Raw genomic sequence first — 17,283 nt, 5'->3', positions numbered from 1 at the left:
AGCCCCTCACGTCCCCTCACGTCCCCTCACATCCCATCCCCTCATGTCTGTCGCCTCACATCCCCTCAGCTCCATCCCCTCACATCCCATCCCCTCAGCCCTGTCCCCTCATGTTCTGTCCCCTCATGTCCCCCCAGCCCCTCACATCCCCTCAGGTCCCCTCATGTCTGTCCCCTCACATCCCCTCATACTCCATCCCCTCACATCCCCTCAGCCCCATCCCCTCACATCCCATCCCTTCAGCCCCTGTCCCCTCAGCCCTGTCCCCTAGCATCCTGTCCCCTCACGTCCCCTCACATCCCATCCCCTCACGTCCCTCCAGGTCCCGTCCCCTCAGCTGTCACCCCTCACGTCCCCTCAGCCCTGTCCCCTCACACCCTGCTGTCCCCCATCCTCCCGCACCCCAAGCCCCGCCATGTCCCCACACCACCCTCAGCCTGCCGAGCCGGGGGCAGGCGGCTCCAGGCCCCCCAGGGGAGGCACTGAGGGGACACGGGCCCGATCCTGCTGCACATGCAGCTCGGAGCAGGACAGCATGCACAGCAACGCTCTAAGATGTCCTTTCATTATAAAGTGTTTAAAGGATCTGTGTCCTTCGCAGCTCCACAGCCTCCTGCAGCAGGGGCTGAGCGGCGCGGGGGCATCAGGTGGTGCGTCGCCGGCAATTCCCTCCCATGGCAATGAAGACGTCAATGGGGACGTGGGGCAGGGTCAGGCAGTGGCTCCCGGGGCATCGCCGCAGCTGCCTGTGGGGAGAGAGCAGGGTGACGGCAGTGGCACGGCATGGCACACCAGGGCCAGACCTTGCACCCCACAGGAGTCCTGGCGGGGCTCAGCACCCCCTTACCTTCCCGCAGGCTGCTCAGCACCCACCGGCTCCTGAGCCTCTGGAGCTGCAGCCAGGCTGGGACAGTCACCTGCCTCGATGGGGAACCTCCGGGCCTGTGGTGTTTCCTGGGAGCTCATGTCCGGGCCCTGGATGTGGCTGACCGGGGAGAAGGAGCCGTGAGACGGCAGCACAGGGCCTGGCCCCAGCGATCCCCAGCCCCACACAGGGGGGCCCAAGGCTCGCCGGGGCCGGGTCTAGCCCTGCCGAAGGGCAGGAGGCACTGCCCGCTCTGGTTCCAGCTGCCGGAGCTGGCTGGATGTGCCCAGCTCGGAAGCACGGCTGCGAGGCAGCAGCAGGAGGAGGCTGGCACAGGGCACGGCCACTGCCTGCCCTCGGCGTCCCCTTGCTGGAGGTGCAGGATGGCACCGAGCAGCAAAGCGTTCCCAGCACGCCAGTTCTGAATCCCCTACTGCCGCCCCCCAGCCTGCTCTGGGGAAAGAGGGGAAGGGACACAGAGGGGCAGCAACGGCAAAAGGAGGGGGAGCACGTGTGGCCAGCCCCACATTCCCCGCGTTCCCCACCCCATGAGCCCCCTACTCACGGTGCCCACTGAGCGGGTGTTCCAGCACAGCCCTATCCCCCCTGCCCGGCCGAGTGGCCACCCACTTTGATGCACATCCGTCATCTCCGATTCACGCAGCATCAGCTGCATCATAATAGCACACCCGGGTTTAATAGGTCCCCGTGTGCTCCCCTTCACACAGCACCAGGGCACAATCAGGGCCTTGGGGTGCTGTGCATGTCAGCGGGGGGCACGGGGAGCCCCTGGCTGCTGAGATGCTGTTGTGTAGTTGCTGGGGGTTGACCTGAGACTGAGAGGTCCCAGCTTGTAGGAGGACATGGAGGCGTTTTTGCTTGCCAATGGCTACCAGCTTGGCAAGACCATTGGGGAGGGAACTTACTCCAAAGTGAAGGAGGCCTTATCCCTAAAGCATCAGAAGAAAGTGGCAATTAAAATAATTGATAAGAGGGAAGGCCCAGAAGGTAAGAGGTGGCCCCGAAGGGACTCCAGGCTGAGGCACCATCCCTCCTTGAAGACTTTTCATTCCTGCCAGAAAATAAGCTTCCCAAACTTTCCACCTAAGAGCAGTTTGGCCGGATGCTGACCCCCAGCGGAGCAGCCAGGGGCCATGACCCAAAGGTTATTTAGCTGGCTGCTCCTCCAACCGCAGGGAGCCCCAAGTGCTGGCAGAGCCCAGCATCCCCTCTGGACGAGCATTCCAGGGGGAAGGCTTGGTGCCAGCCCACAAGGCACTGAGCGCCCACGGTGCGCCCTTCCCTCCCTCTACCCATCCCCGTGGTCCCAGCCAGGAGAGGTGCAGGGCATCAGCAGCTCAGGGACGGCCCTGGCCCCACTCTGTGAGCAAATTTTCTCCTGGCAGAATTTATTCAGAGATTCCTGCCCCGGGAGCTCCAGATCGTCAGGCGCTTGGACCACAAGAACATCATCCGGGTGTACGAGATGCTGGAGTCTGCAGAGGGGAAGATCTACCTTGTGATGGAGCTGGCGGAGGACGGGGACATCTTCGACTGCGTGCTGCGCGAGGGCCCCCTGCCCGAGCACCGCGCCAGGGCGCTCTTTCGCCAGCTGGTCGAGGCCATCCGGTACTGCCACGGCTGCGGGGTGGCTCACCGCGACCTCAAGTGCGAGAACGCCCTGCTGCAGGGCCGCACCGTGAAGCTGACGGACTTCGGCTTTGCCAAGCTGCTCCCCAGGGGCCGCCAGGAGCTGAGCCGCACCTTCTGCGGCAGCACGGCCTACGCGGCGCCTGAGGTGCTGCAGGGGGTGCCCCACGACAGCCGCAAGGGCGACATCTGGAGCTTGGGCGTCATCCTCTACGTCCTGCTGTGCGCCTGCCTGCCCTTCGACGACACCAACATCCCCCAGATGCTGTGCCAGCAGCAGAAAGGCGTCTCCCTGCCCAGGCACCTTGGGGTCTCTAGGGAGTGCCAGGACCTCCTGAAAAGGCTCCTGGAGCCAGACATGGTCCTGAGGCCCTCCGTGGAGGGGGTCAGCAGGCACCCCTGGCTGGCGAACCCCTGAGAAGTGCTCACTCCGCTCTCCCCCCATGGGACAGATTGCTTCTAAAATGACGATAAATTTGGATGTCTGTGTTTACCACCTATACAGCCTCCTGGGTGCCCTGCCAGGCCTCTGGCTGGCAGAGACAGGGCCTGGTTCATATCTGGACACTTCTACCTGCTCCCTCAAAGCCCTCGGCCTTCAGTGGCAGGGAGCAGGACAGACACAGCAAACTTCACACAAGTTCCACGCAGCCTGGGGCAGCGCTTGCACGTGGGGCCACTGGGATACACAACAGGGCATGCTGGCTGTGAGCATCCCAGCTGCCCGGACACCTCTGCTTGTCCTCGTCCCTCTCCCCTCATCCTCCCAGCTAAGTGAACCTCCCTTGGGGTAGGTGGGAGGAAAGGGAAAAGAAATTTAAAGCAGTTGACTCTCCAGGCAGCTCTCCCCACCCCACAGGCAAAGGAAAGGAGGACACAGGTAGCAACTCTGTAGAATTCCTTTAATTGCTATTAACTGCAAGTCTGTAAAAGGTTTGGAGAAAGTCATTGTTACAAAACTACCAGCTGTTAGAAGTGTTCCTGGTTTTTGCCCCAGCTAGAAAAGGCTCAGGGAGATGCGGAATAGTTCAGAACAGAGAATATTGCACAGACAACCCAATGGTTAATTTGACAAAAGAAAAAAAAAAACAAAAAAATGACACAGATGAGAGCACTGCACCCTGAAGCTCTGCTGCTGGGCCAGGGATGCTGCTGTGACTCACGCCCTCAGACTGCTGCCCCAGCCCCAGCCCCTCGGCAGAAACCTCCCACTACAAGGGTTTCTGCTACAGCTCAACTTGAGCCCACCCCAGGGCGAAGCTGCAGCACGTTTCAGAGGCTCTGTGGTGCACCAAGCAGGAACTGAGCTGCAGCTCAGGCCCTGGACCCCACACACAGGTTCTGCAGCACAGACAAGAGCTCGTGTAAGGGCCTGAAGTCGGTGCTGCCACCAATCCACCCAGGCGAGCAGCTGCATTTGAGAACCTCCCCAACGGCGAGGAGAAAAAAAATTAAAAAAAATCAAGTCTTCCAAGCGTACCTAGGCTAATGCTATCCAGAAACAGAAGGAAAGCCCCAGCTCCCATGGAGCAGCCCTGCAAGGGGCAGAAGGACAATGGTAGCACATATAAAACCACCACCCAAAAGGCCAAAAAAACCAGCAGCGTGGGCTCTGCCCCTTTAGGATAACTTTATGTTAGCGGAGCACCTCACGGCACTACGAGGGAGCTGCCTGCAGAGGCCGTGGGTCCGAAGGAAGCGTTGCAAGCAGTCGCGAGGGGGTTAGGTGAGGAAAACCAAGTGAGCGCAGGGAGGTTTGTGGCCCTGGTGCGGCTGGGACGCAAGGAGGGCAGACACCAAGAGAAGCCATCCGAGCTTGGACACTTCTGTCTCCCCCTGGGCTGGGAGAAGGCTGAGCCTTGGCACCGCAGCGGCGTTGAAGTGGTCAGTGGCCCACACCGGGGCTTTGCAAGGGCACCGCAGCAGAGGGTTCTGCTCCCAAGCTGACCCAAATCACTGCCTGCCCAGAAGGGCTCAGAAAGAGCAAGCCACAAAACTCTGCTTGGAGAATTTAACGAGAAGTACCTAGAACGCAGTAGAGGAGGGCAGTACAGCTGGTCTAGATGCGAAGGGGAAAGCATCGAGCCCTGGCTCTTAGAGGAGCTGTTGCTCTTGCCGCAGGAAAGAGGAGTTCCCACCAGAAAAGGCTTCCAAGACAAAAAGCCAGGCAGAAGCTCAGGGTTTGGCAGGGAGTTTGGCTCCTTCCAGAACGGCCCAGCTTTGGGCCAAAGCCACAAGCCACCTGCCTTTCTTTGCAGCAGCGAGTGGAAAAGCAAATGGGGCTTCTCCTGCAGCATCTCCAGCCCCTGGCCATTCCCCACGCGGGGGCTTTCTCTGGGGACAGCCTGACCAGCAGCACAGAGCAGTGAGCGAGTGGGAGCAGCACCCAAGATCCTCTGAACTGCTGTACCATAGATTACACACACACACACACACACACAAGCAAACAGCCAACAGGCAATTCGGCAGCACCAAGCAATCCTGCCAGGTGCCCAAGTGCCTGCTCACCACCAGGGACCCCTCACTGCATCGCATCTGCCTCCACCCGACGCTTTTGGGGCAGTCAGTTTTGGCCTCGCCAGCCTCTAGGACCTACCGAGAAGATGAACTCCCTAGCAGCTACGTGTACGAGCAAATTCCTGCTTCCTTCTCCTCCTCCAGGTCTGAAGGGGTCATTTGAGATGCCCACAGGATTCAGAAGGAATGAAGTTCCTCCAGCCAGGAACTGCGATCCCCAGCACAGTTACACACAAAGGAATAGCCGGTCCGTGATTTAATTCACATTCGATGGTGGAAATGAGCCTGTGACACACTGGAAGAAGTTGGTTTATTCCCAGTCTTCCCACTCTTCATCTTCAAGCTGCAAACAAGAAGAACATCTCTGTTGTTCCTGTAACTCAACAGACGTCTATTGACAAATCCTCCTGCCCAGGGCACCCGAGTTAGTGCGAAGCCTGACGTATCCACTCACTCCCACACCCACACAACAGAGATTTGCTTGCTGTGCTCCGCCTGCAGAACCTGCACACTCAGCCCTCTTTAAGCACGTCCATCCTTCTTTAAGCACGAAAACCCGTTCTCTGCTCTAGCTAATCCCCACGGCTCCCATGCTGAGATCCCGAGCAAAGCCCGTGTCCTCAAAGAGGGAGCGACACCTTGAGAAGCCGCCTGCGAGCTGCTCGAGGCAGGCACCTGCCTGCTGCGGCGCCGTCCTCCCAGGCCAGCAGCAGCCACATCTGCACAGCCGTGGCTCCTGCAGCGGGGCTGATGCCGAGGGCCTGGCCCTCTCGCTCTGCGGTCTCTCCCCACCTGGCTTCGGGCCCAGGGGAAGCACCCAGCAAGGGCAGAGCGCGCGCAGCATCACCCCAAGGAGCTGATGAAATGCCGACGCCTTCCCCGAGCAGCCTTCTCGCTCGGCTGAGCGAGCGCCTCCCCTGCGCTCACCTCCCCAGACACTTCCACCTTGGACAGGACCAGCTGCACCTCCTCTTCAGTCATGTCCAGATCGAAGTCCTTCTCCCAGTCCTCGCTGATATCAGTGCTGGAGCCTGTAAGCACAAGCACCACGACAGAGCCGTCAGAGCTGCGCGTGCTTTCCAGACCCTCCGGCCAAAGCAAGAGTTGCCCGAGCAGGCCCACGAAGCACTCACGGGGCTCAGCTCCAACACACACTGTCCGAGGAGTGAGAACCTCCCCCGCTCCCAGCAGCGGGCCACCAGCTCACTGACAGGCGTGGGACGCGCTGAGCTGCGTTTCTGTGCCAGCAAGGACTGTTCCCCCGGGCGCAGGACAAGCGGGAGAGGCGGGTGCTAGAACACGTTCTCCTCCGTCCCGGACAAACAGGGACGTGTCATGCCTCACTCACACACAAAACACGGCAGGTAAGGAGTGACAGAATGACAGATATGGGGACTGTCACAGCCCCAACAGCAGGCACAACCTCCCGGGGCAGGGGGATGCTCCTCGGGGTGACAGGCAGAGGGAAGGAAACCCACTCCCTGCACAGAGCACAGCCTCAGCACCGCTATCCAGCAGGCCGGGGACCAAAGGCTGCTCTGCTCACAGACCCCTGATTGCTTTGTCTAATTTGAGCCAGTTTGCGACACCGAGCTGCCTTCCCTCAGCTCGGGTTACTCCCAGCAGCTTTACACCCCTAAAGCTAACACAGACGTTGCGGTGGGACACTACAGAGGCTCTGCTGCAGGCGGCATTCCCTGCAGTGAGAGGCGTGTGAACAGCATCAGAGCTGCAGCACTTCCCCGCTACAGGCCGTGGAGGAGCCTCCCCCTCTGCTCTCCTCCCCTATCACAAAACCAAGATCCGGGCTTGTCTTTTGGTACGTTCTAAACAGCAATTCAGGAAGGATGGGTCAGGACAGGGCAGAGATCTTCTGCGCTGCAGAAAGTTTATCATTACCTACCCGACCCCATCACCTACCTGACCAGGAGCCACAACTCCGAGCCCGAGAAGGCTGCGCCCAGGTTTCTGCTCTGACTCTAAGCCCTTCCCCAAAAGTTGCCACCCCCAGGGGGTTTCCAGGCCCGGTGCCAGCCCCACACACGCACCTTTCTTGCCGTTGTTGGAGGGGGTGGACTTCCCGCTATCCGAGTTCAGCTCAAAGATCCGTAGATCTGTCGGTCCCTCCTCTTTCAGAGTCTCTGTCCTGCCCTGGGCTCTGCTCTCCACCTCTCTGAGCTCTGTAACAGCCGGCTGCTCCGAGGACGCTGCGGGCTCCCGGGCAGGTGCAGAAGGATGCCCAGGTTCTGGGGGCTTTGGCAGAGAGCTCGGCTCTTCCGAAGTGGCTTCCAGCAGCCTCTGGGAGAGGTCTCTGGTCCCGTCTGGTTGTGCTCCAGTCTGTAGCTGTGCAGCAGGCACAGAGGCAGGGTTTGCAATCTGAGTCACAAGGGAGACACTCTCACTGCTCTCGGAGGGGCTCCCCTCTGCTGGGGCCGGCCCAGGAGGGAGGACAGCCCAGCCTTCCTCTGAGGGACCCTTGCGAGAAGCGGGGTGGCTTCCCTCCGGGGCTGCAGGGGCAGCTGCTTTCTCTGCTGCTTCTGGAAGTTTCACGTTAGCGCAAGGCAGGGGTGACATCCCCAAGAGCTCCTCTGTAGGAAGGAGGAAGAGAAGCACGAGGTGTTTCAGCAAGCGCGGCAGCAGCTGACAGTGCAGCGACGCTGGCTGCAGCTGGGCCAGGAGCTGGATGTGGGGGAGCGAGGAGCAGTCACCGCCCTCCCTACCTCAGGCTGCCGAGGTCTGCACGAGCCCACCCCCGGCCCCCCGCCTTCTGACCCACCTTCATCCTCTTCCCAGCCTGGCTCCTCTCGGTGAATGCTCTGCTCCGCACGCTGCTTCAGAGCCTCCCTCCGGGCTTCGTCCTGCAGGGAGCTCAGCATCAGCAGCTGCTCACGTCCCCCGTCCCTTCATCCCCCAGGCACACCGAGGACAAGGACCCAGGAAAGGCAGCCCGGAGCCCTGCCCTTCCAGGAAAGGGAACCTTCTGCTTCTCCAGCCTGCCTCACAGGGCTCCTTGGCTGGAGTGCCCACCCGCTGGGGGAACACCCACCCCTGACCTACCTGCTCCAGGCGATGCACTTTGTAGAAGTAGCGCTGCCAGAACTCAGAGTGGGAAACAGCCACGGGGACCTGGGAGCAATACAGGCATCACGGTGTGAGGGGGGGCTGTGGCTGCTGCCTCACCCCTCTCTCTCCCCGAGCCTCACAGGCACCACTGTAACCTGTGCAAGGCAACAGCGTTTTCGGGTGCACAGACTTGGGACCAAGCACCAGGATCACGCTGCCAGGTGCTCACACACATCAAACAGCTACAGAGAAAATTCTGTTCCAGGCCCGTGACAAACAAGTGAGGGCAGAATCGAACGCTGCCTTGCACCACTGCGCCGGTTTGCCATAAAGCAGCTCCTTACCATTTTAGTGTAGAGAGCCCGTATGGAAGGGCTGGTTGCCAGCAGCTCCGCGATCTCCCCTTTCTTCTCCTCCAGGTGAAACTGGGAGAGCCAGGCCTCGAGGAGTTCAGCAGGGCCTGAAAAGGACAGGCACTGAGATAATTTTCGGCACAAGCAAGGCACAAACAGTTTCAGGAAGTTTCCTTGGAAAGATGCTCCAGAGCAGACCAGCTGGGGTGAGCAAGGGGCAGGCAAGGGAAGGCAGGAGCCCAGCAAGACGCAGCCCTGATGAGCAGGCCTCCTCCTCAAGGCCTCAAACCCCACACGACAGGCAGGAGGGGATTTGCAAGCAGGGCGCAGTCAAAGCAGGGAAACCTGGGAGGGGAGGAGCAGCAGCTTCAAGCCACGAGCAGCCAAGGCCCCGAGGGGTGCCTGCATTCCGCCCACCCGCTGCACGCTCCCCTTCCCCAGAGGGAGCTGCTCCTCGCTGCTGCGAGGGAAGACCCAAAGCCCCACGCAAGGCCCGTCAGGCAGCACCCGGAGGTCACAGGCTGAGGGATGGACACAGCTCACAGCAACGGCTGCGAGGGAGACATGGGGCCCTGAGCCCACCCTGGGGGCTGGGTCCTCTGCCAGCAAAGGGCGAGGCAGCGCCAGCTGTAGGGGTGGTGGAACCCACAGCAGGCTCACAGCCCAACCTGGTCCCGACGGCAGCAGGGGGCCCGGCTCCCTCCCGCTGGTGCCCCCGCTCCAGGCAGGGCAGGGCTGCTGGTGACAGGCTCTAGGTGAGAGGGGACACCCCACAGCCCCCGCACGCCCCCAGGCTCTCGGCAGCGCTGCCGAGCCCATACCGTCGGGTTCGTTGCAGTAGGTGGCTGGGTCTGACTGGAGGCTGTAGAGGCGAGCCTGGAGGAGAACACACGGGGAAGAGGCGTCAGTGGAAGGGCAGCAGCAGGGCCGGGAAGACGAGGCGCAGCGCTGGGGAGAAGCTCTGAGACGGGGCACTCACCTTCGCGCTGTCGTAGGGTTCTGTGGTCCCCGTGGGGGTTGCCATCAGCGTTATGACATCGCAGTCAATGGTTTTGTCCGGCGAGGGAGCAAACGTGTCCGAGATGACGCCCAGGAAGTCAGAAATCCCTTTCCTCACCTTTTCAGTCACACCTGAGGAACCTTCTGCCCTCTTGAAGAAGAGAAGCAGCATGGTGTAAGTAACAGTACCTGAAGCAACAGGACAAAGCTGTCTTTTCTGGGCGTGTTCTTCTCAGGAAGAAGGATTTTTCTTCCTTCAAAGTGCGCTAACAACGCAACCGCGTGGCCAGACTGTGCACAGGGTGTGGTGTCACTCACTGGCCCCACACTGGCAGCCCTTCATGAGAGGTTGGTTGGGAACGGAGCCGAGGCTTTGAGGGGAAAAGCAGCCAGGCTCAAGGCCTGGCCCAGCAACAGTTGTGTGGGGCTAAAGAGGGCAGCTCGGGCAAAGGTCCGATACGATGCGACGGTGACACGGCCAGGAGCCTGCCTACACAGCACACAGGCAGCAGAAAAGCACTGGTCACCTTCCCACGCTTATTCCCAGAGGTTCCTCACCACTGCAACACGGAAATCCCACACAGCGCTCAGAATCGGATCTGCACAGGAACAGAGTCTGAACCCCGCAGCCCCTGTTCCCATCTCAGGGTCTGTTTGAGGGATCGTGCCCTCAGAGGCAGGACCAACGTGCCAGCTGCAGGCGTGTCCCACTCGCCCCGTCCTGCAGCGCCCAGCTCTCCCACTCCTCTACTCACTGCCAGTTTGTCCTTGACCACGCTGGCCGTAGCGGCGATCGTGCAGGCTGTGTCATGCTGCACTACTTGAGTGAACTCAGCCAGGTCCCGCTTCATGAACTCCAAGGCTTCTGAGGACTGCAAGAAGACGACGGACAGCTCGCCTAACCTTTGGGTCTCCAAAGCCACGGTCGCTCTGGGAACGCCTGACGTTTACACAGATGACAGCGCAGGAGCCTTCACCCCAAGAGCCCTCGCCACAGCTTGCGCGACGGGCAGGGCTGCAGTGGGCAGGGTAACAGCGGGACACAGCCGTACCCAGAACACCTTATGGCGGTTTTTTTTACGTTGAGAACCAAAACAGCTGTGTTTTGAGAAGCCTTGTTTCGAGCCTTACGCATCACCGCCATGAGCAGCGCTGTCACGCAGGAAGTTACACACCACCGGGCAATGCTGCGGGCACCTGCCCTCCCTGCTCGGGTGCGTCTCCCCGGCTCCCGGCCCCCCGATCCCGGCCCCCCGCTCCCCCGGTGCCCCCCGGTTCCCCCCCCGCCCCCCCGCCCCGCGTGCGGCCCGTACCTTGTCCCTGACGGCCTGGAAGCTCTGCTGCAGCCAGCCCCGCCACCAGCCCGCCTCCTCCCTGCCGGGGAGGGACGAGCGTCAGGGAGGGGGGGCCCGGGCCGGGCCCCGCCGCACGGTACCGGTGCGGCACGGAGCCCCCCGGGGCCCAGCCCGATCCCCGGAGCTCAGCCCGACACCGAATCCCAGCCCGGTTCTCGGATCCCGAATCCCAGCCCGGTCCCGAATGCCCGGTCCCGGTGCCGGTCCACGAATCCCAGCCCGGTACCGACGCCCGGATCCCGGCCTGGTGCCCGGTTCCCGGACCCCAACCCATCCTAGCCCGGTCCCGACGCCGAGATCCCGAATCCCAGCCCGGCCCCGGCCCCGGCCCCGGCCCCGGCCCCGGCCCCGGCCCCGGTCCCGGTCCCCGGCCCCGCCGCTCACCCGTCCGCCATCTCGGCGGCGTGACGTCACCACTATTTACCGACCCCTCACCCCGCAGCCCCGGCCCCGGTCCGGGCGGGGCTCCCGGCTTCGTCACTTCCTGCTGCCGGGCGGGCGGCCGGCGGTACGGCGGCCGGGAGGGGGGGGGGGGAGCGGGACCGGCACCGGGAGCGGGCGGCGGGGCCGGGCGGGGCCGGGCCGGGAGGAGCCGGGCGGGGCGGGGGCTCGGGCTCTGCCTGCGGCCGCTCCCGGGGTGAGGAAGCCGCGGGGGGGTGTGGGGGGGGGGAGCCGGGCGGCGGCGGCGGCTCCCGGTGCCCCCGGTGCCCCCCGGTGACGGCGCCGTCCCCGTCCCCGTCCCGCCCGCAGCGCCGCGGCCATGGAGGTGCAGTCGTACTACGCCAAGCTGCTGGGGGAGCTGAACGAGCAGCGCAAGCGGGACTTCTTCTGCGACTGCAGCATCATCGTGGAGGGGCGCATCTTCAAGGCGCACAAGAACATCCTCTTCGCCAACAGCGGCTACTTCCGAGCGCTGCTCATCCACTACATCCAGGACAGCGGGCGGCACAGCACCGCGTCCCTCGACATCGTCACCTCCGAGGCCTTCTCCGTCATCCTGGATTTCCTCTACTCGGGGAAGCTGGATCTCTGCGGGGAGAACGTCATCGAGGTCATGTCCGCGGCCAGCTACCTGCAGATGACCGACGTGGTGAACTTCTGCAAGACCTACATCAGGTCGTCCTTGGATATCTGCAGGAAGATAGAGAGGGAGGCCGCCTTCTACCAGGCCGACAGCGGGAGCGGGAGCTCCGCGAGGGAGGGCCCCTCGTACGGCTCCAAGAGCCAGGGCTCTGCCCCCGTCTCGTCCCTGCAGGAAAAGGAGAGGATGGCGGGTTGTCAGCGAGACCCCCCCTGCGGGGACTGTAGCAGCTGCCACCCCCTGGAGCTCGTGGTGAGGGACCCGGTGAGCAGCGACTCCCCGGAGGACGTTAATTCCTCCCTGCCCAAGGGGGTGGAACCCAAGGTGGAGTTCGACTCGGATGAGGTGGAGGTAGAGGTGGGCGAGAGGCTGCAGCAGTACCCGACTCCGCTGTCCCTGGAGCAGATGGAAGAGGGGCTGCACAGCGGGCAGGCGATGGACCTGGCCTGCAACAACTACCACATGAAGCAGTTCCTCGAGGCCCTGCTGCGCAACAGCTCGGCTCAGAGGAAGGATGACGTGGTTCATCACTTTGTCCGGGGCTTTGAGGGTAGGCCAGAGGATGCGGGGGTAGCCATGAGCTCCATGATGGACATTCACAGCGACTGGTATGGTGAGGACGCAGGTGAGAGGACTCGAGGGTGTAGTCGGGGTGCTTGGTGAGGAAACCGCCTAGTTGTGCGACCTCCTTTGTTACTTTCTTGTTGAGGCGTGTGTTGCTGAATATTATGCCGTAGCAAAATAAACGATTGTTGTGGACTTCCAAAGAAAGCTGTACTCGTTTATTCAGTGCAGCCCCTGGAAGGTAAGTATTTCTATAGGTTTTACAGCCTGAAACTGATCCTGGAGCTTGGTGTTGGTGACGCTGCTTTAATAAAAAATCTCGTTGGGGATCCTGTTGAATGGCAGGTGAATTTAAAACAATAAAATCATGAGAGGAAGTTTCTTTTTAAAAGTGCAATTGGAAAGTTAAGTTGGGCTGCTCCAAGAGGGATGTACACACCAGAATTAGCTTATTGCACTGGAGCTCCTACCAGCTAGTCGGCTGCAGGATCATAGTCTGTTTGCCATTACTTTGACCTTCAGAAAGGCAGAACTCAGTGTTGTTCAATACTGTGATGCCTAGAATGTCCTTAAGAACGTGGAAAGCTTTTAACTCTGTGGTATTGCATAAAGACGAGACTTAACTTTTACTTCCAGAGGCAGACTTGTTTTTCATCTGCTGGTCACCAGAGGTGCTGCTGCTTTCGCAAGCCCTGTGCCTGTTGGGATGTCTCGCGCTGGCAGGAATGTCTCCCAGCAGCAGTGTCAGGGACCTGGAGCAGGAGGTGCTCATGTCCACGTGCATTTCTCCTGAAATGGACACGAAGGCTTTTTTATCCACTTACAGTAATGTAGGCGCACAGCTTACCTCGTCCAAACTGCCTTATGAAGAAGGGAGGCAACCGATACACACTGCAAGTGATGTAACGTGAGGACGTGACAAATGGCATAACGGTGCGGGCAGCAGAAAGGAAATCTTCCATGAAGTATTCTTCTCTAGATAGCAAGCTTACATTTGTGTTATTTCCTGCTCAAATATGCAAGTGTGATCTTAAAGCCAATAAAAACAGTACTTTCTCTCACTGTTCTTAGATAACAAATCTGGTAAAATCAATATTCCACACCTACAGTCACCAAAGGACTAAAGCTACCAGAAGAGAGTACCATCACCAGCTCATGTCTATGATTTCTGACATGCAGCGAGGCGAGAGCATCTAATACCCAAACTTTGCTTACCTTTTTCCCCTCTTAAGATCTTTGGATTGTTAACGTTTCATTAAAAAGGAAATGCTTCTAGGATTTGATAGAGAACATCAGGTGTTAGTGACAACATATTACAAACGTTAACGCTAGATGTGCTTTAAATAGGAGGAGGGGGAAAAATCCATCTTGCATTCAGCTACGTTTCTCTGCTTAAACCGGACATCATAAGCAGTTGGTAGGATGGAGATGCCTCTTCTCAGCTTTCAGTGCTCCTGCTACCTTCAGCATTTTCACAGGACACCAGGGCTGACAAAGCCTTGATGAAAGAATGGCGTGCTCATGAATTCAAGTTGACAGATGAGAAATGCCACCTCCTTCCGAGTGTCTGTATGTGTTCCAGTCATCCTGGTCCCCCTCAGCTGATGGAGGGTCGACACCACCCCTAGATTCTGGAAGCAAGGCAGGTCCAGCTGCTTTTCTTTCTGTAAATGGAGGTCTCGATGCCCAGGAGGGACCAGCAGTACCTCGCGGAGGTACAAAGCTGGGCAAGTGAATTTCACTTGATGGCTACATGTCGATACTAAACACGCTTTTTTTTTTTTTTTTTTTTCGGAGACTGAGTGGGGCAAACCTCAGTAAGAGGAATGTTCTACAGTCTTACCTAAATTGGTGTAACTATTAAAGAGTTCAAGGCCGAATATGCAAAGACTTTTTTGAATCAGTACCTGAAACATCAGAGAAACCTAATCCTTTAAGATAACATCTAAGCCTCTATGCTGCAAAGGCAGCTCGTATCTGGGCTGACACTGAAAGATTTGGCAATATCCATGTTTATGTAAAACAGGATCTTTAAGTTTAATTCTCTATTTTTGCATCTGACTTGATAAATTATATATTCGTGTGCATGTGGTCTGATTTTAGTAAAATTTCATCAGCAAGAATATTGGAAACTTTCATCTTGTTATTTCTGATAGGCTAACGTGAATGGCAGGAGAAACAAACGTATTTTCAGATGGGTCCCCCGTACCTAAATTTGTGCATTGTAAAAGTGTATGGGAAACAGTGCACTGCTACCTGTAATTTGTGATACGATTTTAGTTTCCAATGGTGTTTAATGATAAGGGTATATATATATATATATATAAAAAAAAAAGACTTTCTATGGCTGAGACAGTGCAGTGCACTAAAATCAACTTAACTCACTTAGCCATGTAAATATAAGCAAGCTGATTTTCAAGGGACTCAGTCATCTCCAGCTGCGTTAATGGCTTTTGAAATTGCACAACCTACAGAAATTCCAGGTAAGCCAAATGCAAAAAGAGTGGAAAATGCAATTAATTTGACGCAGATTTGCAGCAAGGACGAGAAGCCGACATACCTAACGTTGCTGAGCTGCCTAACCTAATGCATTGTGTTCTTTTTCAAAAGGTGATGTGTTAGTTGTGCCCATCAAGCTTCACAAATGTCCGTTCTGTCCCTACACGGCTAAGCAGAAAGGAATACTGAAGCGGCACATTCGCTCTCACACAGGTGAGAGACCCTACCCCTGTGAGACGTGTGGGAAGCGTTTCACCCGGCAGGAACACCTTCGGAGTCACGCTTTAAGTGTAAGTTTGAAAGATTATCATGAAATTTTAAAAGCAGACTGTTTTATTGTTTCCTGATTGTATTTCCCAAAATATCTTGCACACAGTGATTGTTGCCAACTCTGATAAACTTTGCTAATAATAAGTTTAAGCAACTGGTATTTGGTTCAGCAGTAGTTACGTAGCCCCAAATCTTTGTCTCTGGCAGCGTGGCGGGGTCACCTGCCCCTTAGCTTAGATGTTCTACCTGTGCCAACCAGCACCCCAGAAACAGCTAAAGCTATGAAGACAGATTGCCTTTTTATCACAATATTTTATTTTTAACCTCAGGTGCATCGATCGAACAAGCCAATTATCTGCAAAGGTTGCAGGAGAACATTCACGAGTAGCCTGTCTCAAGGATTGCGACGCTTTGGCTTGTGTGACAGCTGCACTTGTGTGACCACTACGCACGACGACTCGATGCCCATTAACCTCAGCCTGATGGAACCTTCCTCAGAGGGCCAGGAGAAGGGTGATACGGATAACGACTGGCCCATATACGTGGAGTCCGGGGAGGAAAACGATCCAGCTGATGATGATGATGCTGATGGTGATGACAAGCAGGAGATCCACAGGAGTTTATCGGATCGAGAAACACTTATGTAGCAGTGGGAGGAGAGGGGGAGGACTGAAGGTCTCTCTCTGCCAGTGGCTGGTTTGCAACAGAAAATTGTGTTAGTAAGGCTGTGTTTTTTTTATTATTATTTTTTATTTTTTTTAATTGAAGAATGGGGAGAAATAGAGTTTTTAATACTTTTAAGTTTTCAGTGCTGTGCACCAGAATTCTGTGAAGAATCTTCTGTCTGGGCTTCACAGAGGTTTTACTTGAGCAATCTCCAGTTGTGTCTCTGCTTCCTAGTTTTGAGGAAGAGGCAACATTTTGTAGGCGGAACATCTCTGTTGTTTTGATAACAGGTTTCTTCAAATAACGTTGTTGTGGTCCTTAATCCCTGATCTGGAAGGGGCACCGTCTTCTCTCTGAAGATTAGATTTGAAGAAATGTAGTTTTCATCCATTATCTTGGACTTTTCTAAACTAGGTTGTGATCCTTCTGTGTTAGGATGGTATTATCTAAACTGTAAACCTTAAGTGTTTTCGTAGACTTGCGTTGACCTGGAAACCAGGGCAAACAAACCAGAATAACAAAAACATGCTGCTGCTGAAAGTGTAGAAAGTAAGAATAAATATATTTCACATGTCCTTAATTGCAGGTATTTAGAGAACAAGTTTCTCTTTCTAAATTGTTTTTGCTACATCTTCCTCTTTCAAGAGCTTGGACTACAGATTTTCAGACGTATCCTCAATGTCATTTAGACATTAGTAGTCTGTGCTTAAGAAACATTAAGCACTCGTCATGGTGTCTAGTGTCCTGGTCTCTCAGTTTTGACTAAGTGAATGGCCCAATTCTCAACTTTTTACAGTAGAAGCTAAAAGCTATCAGTCAGGTTACTTGGGAATTCTAGTAGATTAAATAATCACTTGTGAATGTGAGTCCTCAGCTGATGTAGCTGAGGAGTAGTTATATATGTATACATGAGCTATGCATATGAAACAGCCCTGTATACCCTTTTTGAAGCAATTGGGTGGGAAATCTCAGAAATTTTTACTAGCCTCTTTGTATGCAAATCCTTTTTCTTTTCCTCTATTTTCCTTTAGTCTTTGGCAGTCTTTCTCATGGTTGATATTGTTGTGCGAATTTATACAAGTATTGTCATTTTGTTTGTTTTTGTTTTTAAACTCCAGCGTAGACCTCCTGTATTATTGTTGGGGTAGATAAAAGTTGGCTTTCAAAGGAGGTGAGATTTTTACCTTTCCAGATAAAACTGAGTTGATGTAAGCTATCAAAAATCAATCTGGGAAACTTCAGAAGAAAACACAACCAACAGAAGGCCTGTTTGGTTATGGGTAACTTACTGCTCCTTAAAGAGGAGATGGAACTGAAAGATACTGTGAAGTAAGACTTTTAATGTTTCTTTACTGTGTTGTTCGTGTTTAATGAAAATGCAAATTGTACCCGAGTCTTTCT

General features: G+C 56.5%; 4 protein-coding genes across 4 annotated transcripts; 2 read left to right on the top strand and 2 right to left on the bottom strand.

The window, feature by feature from the left end:
• Positions 1-643: 643 nt before the first annotated feature.
• FAM229A (family with sequence similarity 229 member A) lies at positions 644-966 on the bottom strand. Its single transcript, XM_035562185.1, has 2 exons — positions 860-966; positions 644-758 (listed from the first exon to the last, which is right to left on the bottom strand). The coding sequence occupies exons 1-2, from the start codon at positions 964-966 to the stop codon at positions 644-646; spliced, it is 222 nt and encodes a 73-aa protein (XP_035418078.1).
• Positions 967-1,728: 762 nt separating this feature from the next.
• Positions 1,729-2,933, top strand: TSSK3 (testis specific serine kinase 3). The gene is made up of 2 exons (XM_035562148.1): positions 1,729-1,873; positions 2,272-2,933. The coding sequence occupies exons 1-2, from the start codon at positions 1,729-1,731 to the stop codon at positions 2,931-2,933; spliced, it is 807 nt and encodes a 268-aa protein (XP_035418041.1).
• A 467-nt stretch (positions 2,934-3,400) lies between these two features.
• Positions 3,401-11,288, bottom strand: BSDC1 (BSD domain containing 1). Its single transcript, XM_035562099.2, has 11 exons — positions 11,187-11,288; positions 10,761-10,821; positions 10,203-10,319; positions 9,428-9,598; positions 9,270-9,324; positions 8,440-8,555; positions 8,090-8,158; positions 7,809-7,890; positions 7,081-7,620; positions 5,960-6,063; positions 3,401-5,375 (listed from the first exon to the last, which is right to left on the bottom strand). The coding sequence occupies exons 1-11, from the start codon at positions 11,195-11,197 to the stop codon at positions 5,343-5,345; spliced, it is 1,359 nt and encodes a 452-aa protein (XP_035417992.1). The 5' UTR covers positions 11,198-11,288; the 3' UTR covers positions 3,401-5,342.
• ZBTB8B (zinc finger and BTB domain containing 8B) lies at positions 11,266-15,973 on the top strand. Its single transcript, XM_035562186.2, has 4 exons — positions 11,266-11,310; positions 11,553-12,508; positions 15,058-15,236; positions 15,546-15,973. Exons 2-4 carry the CDS (start codon positions 11,563-11,565, stop codon positions 15,861-15,863), a joined length of 1,443 nt encoding a protein of 480 aa, XP_035418079.1. The 5' UTR covers positions 11,266-11,310; positions 11,553-11,562; the 3' UTR covers positions 15,864-15,973.
• Positions 15,974-17,283: the final 1,310 nt, after the last annotated feature.

Source organism: Cygnus atratus, chromosome 23, assembly GCF_013377495.2.
Source record: "Cygnus atratus isolate AKBS03 ecotype Queensland, Australia chromosome 23, CAtr_DNAZoo_HiC_assembly, whole genome shotgun sequence".
NCBI classification, from domain to species: domain Eukaryota; kingdom Metazoa; phylum Chordata; class Aves; order Anseriformes; family Anatidae; genus Cygnus; species Cygnus atratus.
The sequence above is the reverse complement of the archived record's forward strand: the minus strand, read 5'-3'. Positions and strand labels throughout refer to the sequence as shown.